This window comes from Megalops cyprinoides, chromosome 7, assembly GCF_013368585.1.
Source record: "Megalops cyprinoides isolate fMegCyp1 chromosome 7, fMegCyp1.pri, whole genome shotgun sequence".
In the NCBI taxonomy this organism is placed as follows: domain Eukaryota; kingdom Metazoa; phylum Chordata; class Actinopteri; order Elopiformes; family Megalopidae; genus Megalops; species Megalops cyprinoides.
The window spans coordinates 21,323,136-21,343,936 of record NC_050589.1 but is presented as its reverse complement, the minus strand read 5'-3'; the positions used below and the strand labels follow the sequence as shown (position 1 = coordinate 21,343,936).

The 20,801-nt window shown below is 43.8% G+C and overlaps 1 protein-coding gene across 2 annotated transcripts; it reads left to right on the top strand.

The window, feature by feature from the left end:
- The first annotated feature begins 2,638 nt into the window (after positions 1-2,638).
- On the top strand, positions 2,639-20,004 carry si:ch211-117c9.5 (sodium- and chloride-dependent creatine transporter 1). 2 transcript variants are annotated; one of them, XM_036533647.1, is made up of 14 exons: positions 2,639-3,145; positions 6,972-7,202; positions 9,626-9,706; positions 9,824-10,154; positions 10,523-10,655; positions 12,321-12,455; positions 13,493-13,596; positions 16,310-16,434; positions 16,981-17,093; positions 17,522-17,662; positions 17,789-17,891; positions 18,319-18,419; positions 19,233-19,403; positions 19,719-20,004. In XM_036533647.1, exons 1-14 carry the CDS (start codon positions 3,115-3,117, stop codon positions 19,848-19,850), a joined length of 1,932 nt encoding a protein of 643 aa, XP_036389540.1. In that variant the 5' UTR covers positions 2,639-3,114; the 3' UTR covers positions 19,851-20,004. The 2 variants fall into 2 exon arrangements, with proteins under 2 accessions (XP_036389540.1, XP_036389539.1); XM_036533646.1 differs by having other exon boundaries at positions 9,575-9,706.
- The last annotated feature ends 797 nt before the right edge of the window (positions 20,005-20,801 follow it).

Genomic DNA, 20,801 nt, shown 5'->3' with positions numbered 1-20,801 from the left:
GCGTCAGATTTATCTATTCATCTAGATTTAACCCAAAGCGACATATGACATAAATCTGAAGACATACAAGTACGAGTAAACTCGTTGTTAAAGTGGTTTTGGGTTTCACTATGTGTGCCACCTATTCAAGGTTAAGCACCGCAGTCTGCAGTCGTTTTATGCATTTGATCGGTAGACGTCGCTGTAGGACGACAATCATGTAAATTGTTATCGCCACCCTTACTCTTACGTATTTACTGAATTTGATTTTTAAAAAACGGTGGCTGACATTAGCATTTTTCGTCGTCAGAGCTGCATAACCATCGTCTAAAATTAAAAGAGAAGCGTAAAGCAACAGTGACAGGTTTCAACTATAGGTCTTTAAGTTAAACTAAGCGATATTTAATGTCCTTAAACCTTTCTTTCGGGATATGCATGGGTCTGTCGTTTTTACCTTCAGTCCACTCCAGTCTATTTCTAGTAGCTAGTCTTAACACATTTTGTTAGCCTCTTGACAATATTCCAAGACTGAGCAGTGCATTCAAACTTATGGATATTTTTACCATCATCATCTCATTTACATCTGTAAGATTACTAACTGCATTTACTTAGGCGTCAGTCATTGAAAGTGCTTATTATTTTTTAAAACCCACGTGAAGATATATACATCCACAAATTTCCAGGTGCAAGATGGTGGGCAGATACACCGACAAAAAAGTAGTACCCACTCCAGTATTTTGTTATTTTTATTTAGTTTTTTAAGACACAGAGACACCAAAAACATTACTGCTTCGCCAGGCTTTGCTTGGTCTATTTTCTGAATAATTTTAAAAGGAAAACAGAAGACACAATGATACATTTAAATGCTTTGCCTTCTGTTGGGATATGGTGTGCGTCATCGAATTGTACTATTGTGCGTGACGTTAATGCCGGGGATTTGCTGGCTGTAAGCACCGACCCTGGCCAACGTCTTCAGCCATGACATCCACTCTCCCTCTGACCTGGACTTGTAACTTTTATAGTCGGCCACATGGTGCACAATTTATCGCTACCAAGCTAGCGAACACGTGTCTCCATTCATATATAATAAAAAGCACTTTCTGTGATGGCTAAGTAGCACTAATTTAGAGTAGCCTATTTTGTAACATTAAAATATTCCTTCAGATAAATAGGTAGGTCAGCTACTTGACAAAGTCTTTCAGTTATGTGTGTGCTACAGACTAGCAAAATGGTCTTCTCCAGCCACAGGAGGAATTTATGGTGTTTGTGTATATAAAAAGTCCACCGAAATCTATGCTAATTCCAGCAGTTAAATTGGCAGTTGACTATTGTTGTCCCTGTAATTCCCAATTATTCATTGGCTAGTATCGATGTCCAAGCCTGCTATCGGTGGAACGCTTCAACGATTTGATTACTCCAGTGTTGAATTTTCGGCACTCAAGATCGTCAAATCGGCTTACGGTTGATTCGCCACCCATAATTCTAACCCTAACCATTATAAAACGAATAGCAGAACTGGTCAAGCAGCAGCACTTACGAAAAATAACTGACGCCATAAACTTCTGCCTTGAGCGAATTTTCTCCAGCGTCGGCTCCAACCTCGCTCCTTCCACGGATCTGATTTGCACACCTGTCATCTTTACACGGTGGGAGAACAGCGCCACAGGGAGGGTGGCCATGAGAAACGCCCTGCTATATATTTTTTTTCCAACACACCGTATGGCATGTAAACTGCAAACATAAAGAATTAATTCCTTCTGAATGGCATAGGTGCGCCCCTGCTAGAAAAACAGGCCAGTTGATGACCACCGTGGACAGATTTTGTTCCAGACCGTTTTCTGTGTGGCAGCTCTTGTAAACCGACCAGCTAGCTTTGCGATTTAGTATGTGACCATCATACGATTTCAGACACCATGCGGTGGTCTTATGGAGACACAACATATAGGCTACCAGTTTCATACAAACCATTTTAATTGTTATACAACAATGAATAGAAATCTTGCTTACCTTACCAGTTAATATGGCTTTGAATTGTATATGGTTTGACGAACCGTCAAAACGATATCATACGGCAGAACCCGAATAAATAATTTATCTACTCACTGTAAATAATAATGAGTGACTTAAACTGATATACAAGCAACCAGACAATTGATAAGCTGCCACTTGACATAAATTCACCTAGCGTTATGAAAATGTCTTCTTTTGGTAGCAATCAGCGCCATTCATCATTTCCTGCTTTGGTAATTGTTGCATGAACTATATTAGCAACAGTGCCAACAGTACACATATGATTTCGTCAGATAAAGCAATCTATGAAAGCGTTCCTTGTCTTCCTACGTCTGTTGGTCCTCAAATGCCGTCGCGGCTGAGACAATGTATTTGTTCATATGCAGCAATGTGTACACCTTTTTTTCTGAATGCAGAAGGGTGTGTGTTTCACTATTAATATTTCAGCGTCTTTTGTGGATGAATGCAGTGGCAGACGGATCTGCGCACATGATGCCCGGTGTACGTTAATGAGAAAGAGCGAGCGAACGGGAAAAGTGATGCTGCAGTCAGTGCAGCGGAACGCGCAGTGATTAGCCAATTGCAGCGAAGGGGACTGCACGCGCGTGGGGGAGCGGAGGGAGAGGAGGAGGGGGGTGCTGATGACTGATCCGCGAAGCCAAGAGCTCACATTCCCTGCTTCTTCTGGGCACAGTAACAGACCTGTCTAGCGAACAGCACCAAACAACCTCTTGGACCTTGGAATAAACGACAAACCCGTCTATTCTTCTTGACTTACAAATATTCTACTTTAGCTTTCATCCATGAGATTCTTCAGGCTTACCTTCAAGTGCTTCGTCGACTGCTTTTGATCCCCTTCATCCCCATCGTCTGTCTGCGACGCATTGTAAATATTATATCTCTAGCTATAGCTAGCTAGCCAACAAGCTAAATATAGCTAAAGAATTTTTTTAATAACAAAGAGGAAAAAAACATAAAAAGAAAAAAGGAACTGAAGAACTGCATATATCGCTAACGTTAATTAGCTAGTTACACTTTTGAACTAACGTTAGCTAATTCCACAACGTTACCATTTTCTAAGTTGCATTTTACAATTTGGGCTAGCTAGCTAGCTATTCAGCTAGCATGTCGCCAGAGGTGGAAGAACACATTCCAGGTGAGTTTTATTGTTATAACTAGCTAGATGAATAAGATTGAGGAAAAATTGCTAGTTGTAATTATCACTGTTAGGTTCTGTTGCCACTGTAATCATCACTATTGGCAGACTAATTGTACCCAAGATATAATTCGTTAGCTGGTTATCTGTCTGGGAATTTGTTAACTAACTAACTGTCTTAGCATGCTAGTTGGCTAAGGTAGCTAAACATACAGTATATACGAAATATAAAGTCGTGGATACGCTTAACTGACAGCAGCCAACGCTGTGTGAACGTTAGGCTGCTAGCCAGTTAGATTGGGTGCGTGGTACCAAGCTGGTAACGTTAGGTGTGCGCAGAACTGAAGGCTTAAGTCAATGGAGCTGAGAGGATGTCATGATGATTTCTGCCCTAGTAACTACGTAGGTACAGCTTGATAGTACTGAATGGATGTTCGGCCAGTAATTAGGTATCTAACTATCCTTAGACAGAGACTTTTAAAATATGACCGAATTATGTGTGAAAACTGGCGCCACTTCGTCAAATAATTGCGTCGGGTTTGTTCGGTAGCTTGGTAGCTTGTAGCTCAGTCAAAGATTGAACATGCCAAGATTAGCCAGCCGCCGATCAGGCGTCAGCTCCTCAAACGATGCCGTTTAATTAGTGCACTTAGCATAGCTATCGTTGTAGCTATAGCTAAATGCAGTCACAGTGGTAAATACACAGATAACTTATTCCCGGCCGTTGTTTAACGCACCATTGATATTTATACATAACCATGGTTTATTTTGGGGACCTATGCACTAGCTAAGTCGTAATGTTAGATATAAAGCTGGCGAGCCAACTGAAGCACTGTTATAACAAGCTAGGTAAAGGTTGCCAGCTTGTTTGTCAGTATTCATGCAATTTGGAGGAGTCGCCGGCTACATCCTGATATTAGACGGGCGGCAACCTTAGGCACACACCATGAGCCTGCCTGTCTGCATCATTCATGCAACGCTGATCAGTTGTTGCAGCTCAGCATACTAGTATGTAATGTCTTATAAAACCATAAATTCCACTCTTAAAGTCTGTAAAATTGATGATAACTAATGACAGATTCACTCAAGTTTACAGAAAAGTGTTATTCAACGTTAGATATTTGACCAAAACCTATATGTACGAATGCCCTAAACCACTGAATTATCAATAGCCTGTTAGTTTGGTTTTGGCCAATATGAGGAATTTCTTTGAACCGGCAACCCAACCATAATTAACTATCTAATTAGCAAGAGCGTAAATTCACCAGCGTCTCGAGGGTATTACATTGCAAAAAGACCAGCGGTACATCATTTTCTACTACAGGGACGTGGCATCCAGTAAAATAAACCTATAAGACAGAAATGCAGTTTATGATTCCAGTTCACATGGAAATGCAGTTCATAAATAGCGTAATGATTACTTATGAGACTATAATGAGCGAAAAGGACCGCCATTATATTTTTGTATGCGCGGCTGCGCTCCGCGCGGGGCAAATGGCATGCATATTCCTTATTGGCGTCATGGTTTAATAGGGTAGCTAGAGAGCTTATACGTTGCTGACTGCTCTCTCTCTCTCCTCTCTCTCTCTCTCTCTCTCTCTCTTTTTCTCTCTCCCACTTGCTTGCTCGCTCCCGCTCTCTGACTGCTCTGATCTGGAAAGAACTGCTTTTCTGGCATGAATCCGGGTTGAGGTGCCTGGCATTGATTTTACAGTAGTGCTGTTATAAATTGTCAAAGTGTATGTGTCTGTGTGTGTGTTTTTTTTTTTTTTTTTTTCATAAGGAAGGGGTGAGTGTGAGGAGTGTGAGGAATGACCAGACACCCAAAAGCAGACATACAACCGCAGTACACAAATGACTGCACATTTGCAAGGGGAGGGGAAGGAATGCAGAGGAAGAAATAGACGGAACCTCTTCCCCACTTCCTCACACTTCAAGGGAAAGGCACATAAGGAAATGATCTTTAAATTGCATGTTAGAAGAATCACTCGGAAAGCATTTAATCCAACACCGCGCCGGGGGGGGGGCTTGAGTTGTGACCCCTCGGCATGTGTCACTCAGAAGTGCCCGTCTAATTTATATATTTATGTGATTATTTATTTATTTTTGCTCGGGTGTTTGATTGTGGCTGACTGTTGATGTCAATCATGCAGAGCAAGAGCATTAGGCTGTTGCACTGGCATCTCTAACTTGGTCTGGAGCCCCCCTGTGCATAATGGTTCTTGTTACATATCATTTAGGCCCATGTGTTTCCATGGTTGCTGCTGATTTGTAAATAGTCATTTGGCTTGTTACGATTTGGTTTGTTTTGGGACTCGTCAGTTTCCACAGGCAGATAGCTAAATGGATGTTCACAAATGGTGCAGTATTAAGGACTTCAGTGTCACCCATTAGATTGTCAGTTAATCCATCATTTAGTTTACTGAGTTCAATGAAGCATCTCTTTCCATATGAAAGACTACTTGTTGCAGAAGACAAATGCTTTCTTATCTAAGAAGTGATCTTAATTTTTCATAGTGCACATGGGCACACACACACACATTGTTCCTATGATATGAGCTCTGCGGGTAGGTAATTATAAATGGTTAATTCAACATTCCTTTTAATGAGTCAGTCCAGTTGGAGAAGCACCAATTTGGTTGGAACAAGAACTGGTACACACGCAGGGAGGACTCGGGACAAAGTTAAAGCAGTAGCTGCTGCTAGAGCAGGGGTGCCCAGTTCTAGTTCGAGAGGACCCGAGTCCTGCGGCTTCCTCACTGCTCCATCCAACCCGCCAGTGGCTTAACTGAACAAATTTAAACACACTTTCTATCTGTGAGAGTTATTTAAGGAGAGTCAGTAAACCCGCTGGACTGTAGCCCCGCAGAACTAGGATTGGAGTCCCATCCAGGGGCAAAACTAAAAGTCCTGGGACTGGCTTGAAAGGCATTTTATGAGTACTGAGGTTTTCCAGGAAGCATGTTGGCAGTTGTACAGAGAAGAGGTTAGTGCTCTGTGCTCTAAGCCAGGAGACCATGAGTTTGGAGCCGGGGAGCCATATTGCTATAAAAGCCTTGCTTGAGCAAGATACTTAAAGATCTCCAATAGGTAATACAATACAGCAAATATGCCAGTGCAGTGAAGTTTAAGCATTATAATTGGTCACAGAAAAGGTGTTGGCTAAGTAGACAGTGTTCAGAAGTCATATTCATGTGATTTTTATGGCTCATCTGACAGAGAGTGCTCTGGGTCATGAGCTCAACACCACAGTGTGCTTCACCGTGACTTCAAATTCAGTCTCAAGGTGCACCATTGACAGAGTTTAAAAGTGCTGTCAAAGCAGTTTAAAGGTGGAAAAAATGTTTACAGGGAAGTTGAATACCATAGTTGTTTGTCTGTCCTTACTGCGTGTCACCAGACCAGCCATAGTCAAACATAGAAGAAAGGGATGCATTTATAAAAGCACTGAAACAAGAGTTCCCATGTATTCTCAGGGGGTCCATTATCCCTAGCGGTTGGGTTAAATACAGAATCAGAATTACAGGTGTGGATAGCATTTACCTCCTGCATTACCCTCCACTGCAGATCTCCAGCTCCTCTATTAAGTGGTGGTTTGTATGTGGTTCTCAGAGCAGGCCAGGATTATTCCCCTTCACCTCACATGGCCCGGCAGGATGTGTCTGTTAGCCACAGGTTGGCCACAGATTTTACAAACCGATGAGAGGTTTGGAAAGGGGGGGGGTGTGAGTGAACAGGGATTTGATTCTGTGGATTGTGTAAAAATCTGAACTGGAATGATTCTAATGGTGGCTAAATTTTCTTTCCCTCATTTTTATTACTGCAGGGAGCCGGGGGTTATCTCAGGGCGAGCCTGGGGTCCCAGCGGAAGAAGAAGGGGGAGTAGTACGCCCCCTTGTGGCAGTACCTGGTGTCAGCGCCGCGGGAGGGGGTGGCCCAGTGGTGGAGAGGGAGACTTGGACCAGACAAATGGACTTCATTATGTCCTGCGTGGGCTTTGCTGTGGGTCTGGGCAATGTGTGGAGGTTCCCATATCTCTGCTACAAGAACGGTGGAGGTGAGGGCTAATAATATCCCGGGCAAGGAGGATAGTACAGCATACATGCATATGCAGAAACAACCAAGGGATTACAGTCTAGCACTATTGCATGAATAAGGCACTACATTACCACTATAAAATATGTAAAGCATGAGCAGTAGAAAGGGAAGGAGTAATGGGAGATAAAGGGAAACAAAGGGTGAAAGAGTGTATGAGAGAGAGAGAGAGAGAGGGAGAGGGAGGGAAGGAGAGAGAGAGTAACAAAGGAGCGGTGCATGACTCCGTGCACGTAGCCAAGCCCTTGTTACACGGTGTCAGCAGAGAGCACGGTTTACGTCTGCAGTCCTTCCCCCAGATAAACCCAGTCATAAACACAGTCACTCTGTCTCTGTGGAATGCTCACGCCCCTTCTCCCGCTCCGGCTTCACTTCCCTGTAAAGGACACTCCTGTCCTCTTTGCCTGTCACCTTCATTTCTTATCGCTCTCCCTCCTCCCCTCCTCCCCTCCTCCCCCTCGCTCTCGTGATGTTTGTTCCGTTTGTAAAAGTGCGTTTGTGCCTCGTCCCTCGCCGCGTCTGTCCCTTTATCTTGTGAACTGAGCCACTGATACCCACCGGCTGCTACTGTGCGTATCATATCCTCATCGGAACAATGACGCGCTTTAGATTTTCTTTTTGTTCAATGAGTCTGCGAGTCTCCGCCTCCAGCGCTCCACCAACCGGTACACAAAGGTGCATTCTCCCAACCGTAGGCGCTTGGCGAGATGAAATATGGCCACGTACTGTAGTACAATGAGCAGTCTGTGCCTGTTTGTCCTCTTTGTGTTTCTTTGCTGTGTCCTTGACCGTCCTCATCACAAAAACTTACTTCGAATATAAACACATTCTGATCAGACTGAACTCTGAGCTCCAAGGTTTTATGCTCCTTCTTTTTTTGTAAGTTGTGGTATGTTTGTGTGGCGGCAGGAGGATTTAGTCAAAACACAAAGCTTTTCAGGCCTTGGGTTTAATTTGTTGCTAAAGATAGCATTATTTTTTCATAGCTTCCACAATATCTTAATTGAATTGAAATAAACTGAAAAAATGTCAGGTACTGTTTTTTTTTTTGAAAATCAAAATATTTCATCAGAATTAAGGTCATAGTGTATCTGTGCTTTGTCTGAATTGGCTCCTGAGTATGAATAAATCTTTTATTTAATCTCTTCCTCTGTTGCTTCTTCCTTTTATATATGTTTGTCCCACCCTCCCTTTCTCCCTGTTTCTCTCCCTCTGTTTCTCTGTGTCACTCTCCCCAGTCTAACATTCTTCCTTATAAGGCCGCAATGAGACGGCGCCTTGCCTAGCTTGCATAGACAGTGAATGAGTGAAAAAGTGAGCGAATGAGTGCATTCGATCGCTTGATAGATGTGTGTAACAGATTTGTCCCTCCTACTCCTTCCCAGCCTCCCTGCTTTTCATTCCGGTTTCATTTTCTCCTTTTTAGAATTCTTCAGATCCCTCCTTTTTTGAGTCTGAGTGTCCAGTCTGTGAGTCTCCCCTTTTCCATCCCTCTCTGCAGTGCTCTGTCACCCATGTGAATTGACTCATCTCTTTGCCTCCCGCTCTGCTCGTGATCATTGTTGTTTTCTCCCCTGTGCTTTTACATTGGACACACCTACACTGCTGAATGAGGTGGGGGTGGATGGAAGTCCACAGTTTGCCTCTCTCCTCTCATTTTTCAAGTTCAAAGGTCTGCTCTTATCACGATATGAATCAACATTTCCCAAGCAGTTGGGAATCCAGTAACAAACAATTACTTCACAGCAAAAGCAGCGATCGAATTGTGTACAGTAAGGTCAGCAACCAAAACGTTGCCGTCTCTAACTATCTTTCACTCAGAATACAGCATTTCCTCAGTTTCTGAGTGTCAGGAACCAGAGAGCATTTGCATTCCCACAGCACAATTTACATAAGGGGGGAAGTCTGGCACACGTGTCCTGGACAAGCAGGACTCCACAGCTCTGTTTCTTTTTCAGCTTGATTAGCAGTTTGTCCTTGTCAAGAAAGACAAAAAAATTGTGGGCAAATATTCCATGGAGGTTTTCACTGTTCTTTGTTACATTTGAGGATAAAGGGTAACTGTCCTGATCACTGTGAGCACAGCACCCTATCTCCTTCAAGGCCATTGTCTTGTTTTACATACACGAACACAAGAGTAGTGAAACAATATATTTTTCTCCTTTGTCCCACTTCTCTATCTTCTCTTCCTCTTTCATCTTTGACCTTGTCCATCTTTTCCCTGAGCAGACCTCCTCTGTGTCCATTTTAATGTCGTACACTTATTCACATAAATAGCTGAGTGTCTGGAGATGATAGGCTGAAATAGTGTGTGTTGTATGTTGCATGTTGCAGGTGTGTTTCTGATCCCCTACATGCTGATTGTATTCATTGGGGGGATTCCAGTGTTCTTCCTGGAGATAGCGCTGGGACAGTTCATGAAGCAGGGTGGCATCTCCGCCTGGAACATCGCCCCCCTTTTTAAAGGTAAGGCTCCCTGCGTTGGGAATGGATCACGTCACAATTGTGGATTGTGGTAGATTGTTAAAAATTATTATGGATTTTCCTTTTCGAGTAATTTCATGTCCTCTCTCTCCATCTCAGGTTTGGGGTTGGCGTCCATGGTGATTGTGTTCTTCTGCAACACCTACTACATCATGATCCTGGTGTGGGGGCTGTACTTCCTTCTGCACTCATTCTCTGTGCCCCTGCCCTGGGCCACCTGCGGGCATCCCTGGAACACCCCCAACTGCACACAGGACTTCCGCAGGGCCTGTCCCAATCGCAGCTCCCTCCTCACACTTCCCCTGGACCTCCCCTCCTCCTTCTCCCCACAGCGCAACCTCTCCTCCCTCAACTTCTCCTCCCTCCTCCCTCTCAACACCAGCTGCGCGGATGCGGAGGGCCTGCGGTCCCCTGTCATCGAGTTCTGGGAGTGAGTTTTAGCTCTCTTTTCCAGTGTTAGAATATGTCTTGTCTCCACAAACACTTGGCTCTTCCCCTGTACACTGTGTTTATGTCTGCTTGCTATATTTCTGTTTCAGTTTTCGGTTGCTTTTCAGATATCCGTGTCTGAGACAAATTTTACATTTGTATTCACATTTGTATTTAAACTGCAAGATACTGACTGTATACCAGCTGGGATTCCTAACTTCCCCTGAGACAGGCTGTCAGTGCAAGGCACATGTGTCCTGAAAGCTGTATGTTTATCCGTATCTCCATTGTCCAGTGTCAGTCTGTCTGGACAGTCTGTCTGTGACTGTCTGTCCATTTGTGTGTCCTTACACCATCTGCCTCTCTCAGACGGAAGGTGCTGCGGCTGTCGGGGGGATTGGATGAGGCAGGGGAGATCAGCGGTCACATGGTACTGTGTCTGGTGGCCACTTGGGTCATCGTCTACTTCTGCATCTGGAAGGGGGTCAAGTCCACTGGCAAGGTGAACATAAGATGCTTGTGTGTGTGTATGTGTGTGTGTATGTGCGTATAGGGTTGTATATAGGAGTCATGTATGGGTGATGCAGCAGAAACAAATACCACTCCATTTGCTTTTTTGAGTAGAGCTTTTTATGCAATATAGTGCTGTACATTTCTCTCTGTCTGGGGCATAAGCTGCTTGCCCAGTCCCTGCCCTTTAACCTCTGAACTTAAAGCAGCTTTAAAACAGAGACAGGCTCATATTGTCTTGACTTTGACACTCATGAATGATACTCACTTAAATCACACTCAAAACCATTTCCATATGACATTCATGTAGCAGCAACAGCCTCTGGAGATTTACGAGTTCCTCATCTTTTTTCCAACTCAGATCTTAATGACCTAACTGACACCATTGATAGTGTGAAAGCTTGAATAACTTGTTGTTCCAGATGTCAACCAGCTGCTGTGACACCTGACTGACACCTGGAACAACATATGTTTCATTGATCAGTAAAATAAACAAATGAAAGCTGTGATTTAGAGTCATTTATGTACTCACTAGGAGACACTGTAATGCCTAAGGAGTGCCCCATCTGGGCACACATCTTTTATTGAGTTCAGAGACCTGAATGCTACATTAGTGTGATAAAGCTGCTGTACCCTGTAGGTGGCTAGAAGCAGGTGTTCTATTGTTTGGGGTCAGGGGAGTATAGTATCTTACATTTGGCTGGGTAATGAAATTTTTTGAATCTCTTACCCCAGTTTGACACCCCTGTCCACCCACACAACCTGAGTAACCCAGCTCAGACCGGCTTTGTTTCTTTGCCTCTGTACCTCACAGCAAGACCCAAGGACCAGAATGCCAGTGAAAACAAGGCACTCGATTCAGCTTTTCACCCATAAGCCGATTAACAATTTTTCCCCTTGGAGAACTGAACTTTTTTCTTGTACGTCTTTGAGATCAAGGGGTAGGGTTTAAAGGTTTAAAACTTTCAATAGCAGGAAAATATTCTCATTCCACCCCCTTGCTGTGTTGGTTCATGGGAGGTTATTATAGGCTGAAATATTAAGTGTACTGTGGTTAAAACAATGATGTAATGCAGTGTGTTATTCTCTGTGTGGCTGGAAAGGCTGTCAATACAATTTTAAACACTTCATCAGTAATTTTGAGCAAAAAGGGTATTGACTATTTAGTACATGAACACTATATTCAGTATCCATATTCTCACTAAATTCTCTTTCCACTAGCACTGTTTTCAGTGGGAACCTGAAAGCTTTGTTGCTGAGTAATATAGACACATGTAGTCACAATAATCAGCAAATTCACTGTACACAGTCCTTCTCAGAAAGAGCTTTAATTGCCTTGTTAAACTGCTAGCTCAAGGAGATTCTTGGGGGTTCATTTTAGCGTCCCATATACCTTGCAGATGTGTAACCTATACAGTTCTGTCAGTATTTCATAGACTTTGCTACAGTTTAACCTAATTAAAATCTATTTATATGTTTGCTTCTTTTCCTGATAATATCAATGTGTCAGTTTGTGAGATTGTAGTTAAACAATTATTGCAGCCAAAGCATTCAGTATTTTGGACACATGTCTTGCGTATTCACTGTATTGAGTACATTTAGCCTCTGTGCATTAAATTGGCTGTGTGTGTTTGCTGTGTCTTCATCCACCCTGTAGGTAGTATATTTCACAGCATTGTTCCCCTATGTGGTTCTGGTGGTGCTGCTGGCCCATGGAGTCACCCTGCCTGGTGCATTGGATGGGATCATATACTACCTGAAGCCTGATTGGTCAAAGCTGGGAGAGGCCCAGGTCAGAGTGTGTTTGTGTGTATATGTATGTATGTGTGTGTGTGTGTGTGTGTGTGTGTGTGTGTGTGTGTGTGTGTGTGTGTGTGTGTGTGTGTGTGTGTGTGTGTGAGTGTGTGTGTGTGTGTGTGTGTGTGTGTGTGTGTTCTTGCTTGTACTGATTACTGAAAGTTGAAACTTAACTGTTCCGGCCTGTGCTCATCCTCGCAATCCCACAGGAACACGCAGTACCTGTTGACCACAGAGCAGAATTTCAGAATGTTTAATATCAAAGACAGTCCAGTAGTGCTCATCACAACAAAGATTTTGAAGGCATTTTAAAGGGATACATATTCAGAATTTAAAAGAAACTTTCATTGTTTGTTAGATACTGGATATTACTTGTAATGTCTGATTCCTTATGTTTACAGAAGTAATTTATCCATATTGAAAGGATCTTCATTTATTTGAATAGCTAAGAAAAAAAACTTAAAATAATTTTACATTATCTCCTGGTTTCATAAAAAATTTCATGTTATGTTCCAGTGGTAGAGTAACGCCACTATAGTTAAGAGCAGGACTCGTAACTGTAAGTTTGCTGGTTCGATTCCCTGCTGGAGCACTGATGCTGGACCCTAGGGCAAGTTACTTAATCCAGAATTGCCTCAGTAAATATCCAGCTGTATATATGGATAAAACTGTAAACTATGTAAGTCGCTCTGGATAAGAGCATCTGCTAAATGACGGTAATGTAATTGTAATGTATGGTAATGGCTTCATACAAGGACAGAATACATTGCTTCACCTCTGCTCCCTGGAGTTTAGCCAGTGATATTTGTGTATTGTCAGTCATATAGGATAGGCTACATGGCTCCACACTACCCCAGTTTAATCTGTACATTTGTGACTACAACATATAATTATAGGATTCCTGCAGGCAGCCTTTTAAGGGCAGTTCAGTGCATACATGGATGCTTGTGTGTACTGTTCTGTGTAATGAAGAAGTTGTGAGCCATATGACTGTTTGATTGCCTTGTCGCTCTGTGAATCACCATCTTTCAGGTGTGGATCGACGCAGGAACTCAGATCTTCTTCTCTTACGCCATTGGCCTTGGTGCATTGACCGCGCTAGGAAGCTACAACCGCTTCCACAACAACTGCTACCAGTGAGTCACAAACACACACACACAAAAAGCCACAACCAGAGATGTGTTCAACCAGGTGAATGGTCAAAGACAAGCTGTGTTGCTATTAAATGAAGCATTCATTTAAAATTCCATGAAAAGCATGTAATGAGATGTGTTGTCCTGTCTCTGCTTCATGAGGGGCTGATAAAGTGGAAAAAAGGTTAGGGACTTGACAGATGTTCGCCTAGTTGAGCACTTCAGTACACTGCACAACATTGCTGGACTCAGTATTACTCAAAGGCTGTTACCTTTGCTCACAGGTAGTTATCTAGTTGAAGGTGTATAATCTGGGTATAATGGGTTTGTCACAAAAGTGGTATTTTCTGTGAATGCTGGATGGATTTTGATTAAGGTTTGTACATATGTTAACACTGGTCGCCTGAAGAATTAGGTATGCAGTTGATTGAGTTTAGCACATTGGCTGTATACTTTGTCCCCAAAACCCTAGCTATTTTCAGGTTTCAAGGTTAAAGTCACAAATACATCCGAGAGGTTTTTCTTTTTACAGTCTAACCTTCAAATTTGCATTTGCATTTTGACAAAACCCGAAAAAGATCATTCCTGTTTGAACCGTATTGATTGTCAGGATAAAAGTAAAAAAGTGACGGTCATATTGGACCCAGACACACTTTTGGTTTTCTGGTCAATTATGCATGGAGTTTGATTAAACCTGATACAAATGTGCTTTTGATGGGCATTTTAATTTCCACCCTCTAACTTCATCATTTATGCAGGTATAAATGAAACATTAATGTGCTCCTCACTGTTCCCCAGATACTCAAGTTAAAAGGTTAAACAGAAATGTCACAGTGACTTTTTGATTAATTTTTCAATTTCATGTTTGTTATACTCGTGCAATTATCCTTTAACAAATGACCATGACCAGCCCCATTGTCTATATTCTCCTCATTTGATTGGATTGCAATATATGTATTTTTGTTAAATTTCACAGTTCTACTTCATATTCTGTGCTTTTCAAACAGCTGGCTATCTGCCTACCCACAAAGCACTGCCTCATGAAATATTTTTGGTCTGGTGAGGCAGGGTGATACATTTCTCACCTTGTTCAGCGTTTATTTCTGTCTCATACTGTTGTCTGCTTTTTCAACTGAATAATTTATTACTTTGGAAGTATATCTTCGTTCTTTCATATAATTGATTCAATTCATCTCCTTTGTGGTGGTGTCCAGGGAGCCGCTGGAATTGATCTCTGAGCACTTCAGTGCCGTTTTCCCTCTTTTTTTTATCTGGAGATTCAGGCGTGTGACACTGTTGGCCAGTACAGGTAAACAGAAAAGGAGAATATCTACAAAAACACAAATCTTTTAACACAAGCACAAAATTGGGGACCAGCCCTGACACAGCAGACAATTAACTAACTGCTTACTTACTCTGTAACTTGCTCTGTTCACCTGCTCTGTATTTTAATCACTTTCTAATTAGTCAGGTGTGGCTTGTTAGCCAGTGCCAGGCCTCACTTTCAGGCAAGTATTCCTCACACGGACAACAGTTATAGTTAGAAGTCATTTGAATGGATCTCGTATTTGTCAGTTTGAAAATTGACACAGAGGATCCCGTAAATACTCATTCACACAGACACATTCACCACAGTATATACACTCAGTATACAATGTATTCCTGGCTATATTTTGAGTCAGTCAGAATTTGTGATGGGGGAAGCCTCCCCCTTCACAAGGAAAGTTTACGTTGCTGTCCCTCCCGTGAGCGACCCAGCACCGTTTTCAAAACTGAAGCGCAATTTGTGCCACAGTGACATCCAGTTAAGACTTTAACGAAATAAGTGGTGTTTAGAGTCTGAAAAAATGCAGCTTTAGTTCAGGACACAAGCAGACTTGTGTGTGGACACAGTATGGATTGTTGACCGTGTGGCACCACACAGAGTGGAGGTTGGCCACAGCCGATTCAGTGGTATGACACAGAGGCCACATGCTACCGAGTAGTCAGATAAGTGGAGAATTACACTGATGCCAGTGTTCCGTGCATCTGCTCACAGCGTTCTGTCTCAGGCCTCTGTGCCACAGCCTTCCCTCCCTGTGCTTATACCATAGATACAGGAGTACGAGATCACTCAAACGGAGTGGATTTGAATGGATGTCATGCTGGCTGGATGTATGAGGCAGGAATATGTTTCCATGCAGATGGATGCAAATGTATTTCCGTAAATCTGTGATGGAGGCTGCTTCTCTTCCAGAACGTCAGGTATCTGTTACCTGTGTGTGCGTCTATTGCAGGGGTCCCCAACCAGTGGCTTGTGAGACATGTGACTCCCGACCCCCTGTCGTGTGGCTCGCAGCAACCTTGGGGAAAGTAATGAGACAAATATAAAATAAAAAAATAAAAGGGACCTATTCATGGTGTAAGGCAGTAAAATGGTAATAAGTGTTTAATTTCTGTTGCCCGTCACCCATATTAGTTTGTTAGTTTATTGAAAACAGGCAGATTATCCAATCAGTTGTGAGTAGGAACATAACTGTTTGTGAACAATTGTGACAACATTTGTCCTTCTTTCCCATTGCATCCTCTCTTCTTTCCCTCATTTCCTCTTTGTTTTCCTTTCTCTCTCTCTCTCTCCCTCATGCCTCTCTACTCCTCCTCTCGCTTTACTCCTGCCTTTTCTCTCTCCCTCCCTGACCCCTGACCCCTGTGCCTCCCTCTGTCTCTCTTTTTGCAGAGATGCCTTCATCCTGGCCCTCATAAACAGCGGGACCAGTTTCTTCGCTGGCTTTGTGGTGTTCTCTGTGCTGGGCTTCATGGCAGCTGAACAGGGAGTGGACATCAGCAGGGTTGCAGAGAGTGGTAAGGCTCAGAGCCAAGTCTGGCCGGCTCTTCCTCCCTCCTCTCCATATCTCCTTTTACTTTTCCTTTCTCTGTCTCTCTCTCTCCTCCTCTTCCTTGATTTTATTTATTCCCTTGCTACTTTGGTCGTCTTGTCTCACCTACCTGAATGTCCAAGAAAACCTATTGCTTTCATATATAGACACCTCCCACGCATATTTCAAACACGCAAACAAAAATAACTGCAATTACAAGGTAGTCATACCTCTCTCCCTCTTTGTTCCCCCTCAGTTCTCTGTCCTCTCCTCCCTTTGCTGCCTGAGGAAGCGGTGCATTTGTTATGTTTTACGATCGCTCTGTCTGCCCAGGCCTCAGTTAGATTTAATTTACTGGCGCTGCATGCTCTGAAAGCGCCGTTACGCCACTCCCCACTCAGATTCAGTCCCGCTCAATGCTGCGCCTTTACCGCTTGCGCTGCTGCCAAAGCCTAGGCAGTCCAGTAATGCCTCTAAATAAATCATCGATAAGTGTAACGCTGTGAAACAAATCTGTTTGTTCCTCCCTCAGGTCCTGGCTTGGCTTTCATCGCCTACCCTAAAGCAGTGACCCTGATGCCGCTGGCGCCGCTGTGGGCGGCCCTCTTCTTCTTTATGCTGCTGGTACTGGGACTGGACAGCCAGGTGTGTGCCCACCTCGATAATGTCACAGCTGGTACCACGTTTCTCACTGTAATGAGTCAGTTCGCATTCATAGAATTATTAGACTCCATCTCTCCACGTGTACATCACTTACATGTTCTTTGGGGCAACCATGGATGGGTCCAGTTGATCCTTTTTTTTTTGTATTGGTGCCAGCAGTATACAGCAATGCCATGTGCAGCCTCATGTTACATATATCAAACTGGAAGTTGGAGCTGTTCAGTAATTCTAAAAGCTGCGGTCTCACAGCACCCTGCTTAAATCTGATTCAGTTCTGTCACAATCACTGCTCCACCAAACTTCTTTTGAGCTTCTGTTGTATCACTGTTGTGTCAGACGGTTGTAGAGGACATCCCTCCGCCCACAACCTCATATTTTTCTCACTGTCTGTCTGTCTCTCTCTCTGTCAGTTTGTTGGCGTTGAGGGATTCATCACTGGAATTATGGACATGCTCTCCCCTAATACGCTTAAATGCTCTCTTCGTCGTGAGGTTGTTGTGGCGATCTGCTGCATTACCTGCTTCTTTATCGACCTCTCCATGGTAACAGAGGTAAGGTTTGAATTTGAATGAAATGATAAAAAAGCCAGGAACTATTTTGAATTTGTCCTTTCGCCACCCATACTCTCCTGGCCCTCCTCGCTTCTAAGCTGTTACACACCTTGTTCATGTTGGCAGGGGGGCATGTACGTGTTCCAGCTGTTTGACTACTACTCTGCCAGTGGGATGACTCTGCTGTGGCAGGCCTTCTGGGAGTGTGTGGTGGTGGCTTGGGTCTATGGTAAGATCACTCTCACCTGCCAGGGCAGAGACTCTTGTGTTCATCTCGGGTTCATAAGGAGAAACAGTTTCTTTGCTACAGGGAGACAGAAAGACCTAATGTTGTTGACCTAGTGCTGGTCTGTGTGTGTGTGTGTGTGTGTGTGTGTGTGTGTGTGTGTATGCGCATGCATGCACGTTAATTTGTATGTTTGTGTGAGTTTTAGTTTTCGTAGAAGTATCACTTCCCATCACACTAACTCACAGCATGAAGTTGCTGAAACTGACTGAAACAAACCACTGTCAGTCAGTCAGTCATCAGTGTGGGAGGTTATGAGTATCTGTTCATGGAAATTGATCATCTCACCTCCTCTTCTGTTTGTTCGTCCCACTCTCTCTCTTGATTCCTCTTTCTTCTCGATCTCTCTCTGCCCGGGGTCTTCCTCCAGGAGCGGACCGCTTCATGGATGACGTGGCCCGGATGATAGGGTACCGCCCACTCCCCTACATGAAGTGGTGCTGGTCCTACATCACGCCCTTAGTGTGTGTGGTGAGTAAGCAGGGCTTCCCCTCAGAGCACAGACTCTGCGCTCCTTTTTTGCATTAAATAATTGTTTTTAGGATTGGGTGAGGTGACCCTGAATGAGTACCAGAGGGCACTTTCTTTCAGGAGTGAGTCAACACTGCAGAATACAGATCATAGTACAGCTCAGACCATAACAGCAGAACAGAGCCAGAGGCAGAGAGAGATTCTGTCCCTGGGTATAAACCCTAAATCAATTTCAGCTTGTTACAAGTCACGGGTTTGTGTTAGGATGAAGAGTGGATAAACTGATCCTGTGTCAGTGCTGAGGGGCTGAAAATATCCGGAACATAAACAGAGCACTACATGACATCACAGGCCAGAGCAGCAGAGCTCAGAAATCCAGACAAGGCACAGTAATCAGACACAGCGCACAGGTGCAATAACACAACCAAAGCACCACAGCTTACTTGCTGAACAGCTCACTGGCCTCTGACTTTACACTTAGGGGCAATTGTGCCCCCTGGTGGACATTACAGTGACACTGTAGACAGAGTGCTTCTCTTTCTCAGTGTTTTTACTTCAAGAAACAATACAGTCTTAAGCAGCATATTTGGTCTTACTCTGTTGCTGTGCCTTTATAAAAACATATACCGCTGACAAGACCCAAAAACAAGAGAGGTTTGTGACTTGCATGATATTAAACAGACATTAAACGAAGTTATGGTCTCTGAACATATTCCTTTTAGCAGCATTTCATTTAACGTCTCTACTCCTTGGACTTCATTGTATGTATGTGTTTGCATCTATTTGTTTGACTGATCATATATGTGTTGGCAGAGCGTCTTCCTTTTTCACGTGGTGAACTACAAGCCGTTGACATACAACTCCACCTACGTGTACCCATGGTGGGGAGAGGCTTTGGGGTGGGGGCTTGCCCTCTCTTCAATGCTGTGTATTCCCATCACTGTCGTCTACAAACTGCTGCGCTGCAAGGGCTCCTTCAGAGAGGTGCGTCGTAGTGTGTGTGTGTGTGTGTGTGTTTGTGTGTGTGAAAGAGGGCGAGGAAAAGAAACAGTGGGAGTTAGTGAGAGGAGAAGGAGGTGTATGTATGTGACAGGGTGAGAATGAGAGACTGTGTGTCTGTGTGTGTGTGTGTGTGAGAGAGAGAGAGAGAAACAGAAACTGTGGTTGTTAGGACCAGGAGATGTGTGTGTGTGTCTGTAAGGGAGGATGAGGGGAGGGGTGAGTGTATGTGTGTGTGACAGGGCGCGAATGAGAGACCGTGCCTGTTTGCTGCTGACCGCAGTGGTTGTCTCCACACAGCGCTGGCAGCACCTCACTGCCCCAGTGTGGGGAAGGCATCACCTGGAGTACCTGGCCCCCGAGTCTGAGACCAAGCTTCTACCCCCATCTGAACCAGGCAAAACCACCCTGCTTTTTGAGAGTGTCATCTGACCTCCCTGCCTCTTTCTGCATGTCAATCTCTCCCTCCATCCACTCCCTGCTCTATTTATCTCCAGTTTCCGTTTAAAGACCGAGAAGAACATTTACAGCAGCAGACACACATTCACTCTCTCTCTCACACACACACACACACACACACACACACACACACACACACACACACACACAAACGCACGTTTACATTCACTTCAAGCCCATCAACACACCAAAGAAGAAGTGGGAGAAGAACACAAATACAATCAATACAGGCTCTCACCAGCATGTCTGTGTCCTCTTCCCTCTCTCTTTCTCTCTCTCAGTCTGTGTCCCCCTCTGTGCTGTGCTTAAGTGCCGCTGTGTGCCGTCTGTCTCATTGTGGTACCGTGATTGTGTTGTGGTGTAGAGTGCAGTAGAATTATTGTGCCCCCTTCTCTCTCTCTTTATTTCTGCCTCTCTGTCTCTGTGTGTCTGTGATTCCTGCCATCCTCTTCAGTTCATGGACCTTGGCCACTGTTAAGCTGCCTTTCAGTACAGCAGGGGAGCGGTTTTGGTTTCACCAGTGACATTATATCTGTACTTAATCGCACACCGAGTACTCCTTACCCAGAAGTGCACAACAGTCAAAAAATGAACAATGCAAATGCCATTAATGACAACAGAAAGTGAATGTAATTTGGTTGTGATTCTGTAAAGTGCAAATACCGACTCTGATCTCAGCATTACTGAAATGAGAAAAAGTCTGTGAAACCAGACGGCCTCTGCTCTTCATATCTTGAATCTTACTAAGGGTTGGAAAAGGACTTTGTGTGTGTGTATGTCTGTGTGTGTGCGTGCAATTGACAGCCCCCAAAGACATGCCATGAGTTTTTGCGCGTCTTGGATATGGATTGATTGTGTTGTGTGTGTGTGTGTGTGTGTGTGTGTGTCTTTCCAACCCTTGCAAGATCATGTCTGTCTCTTTCT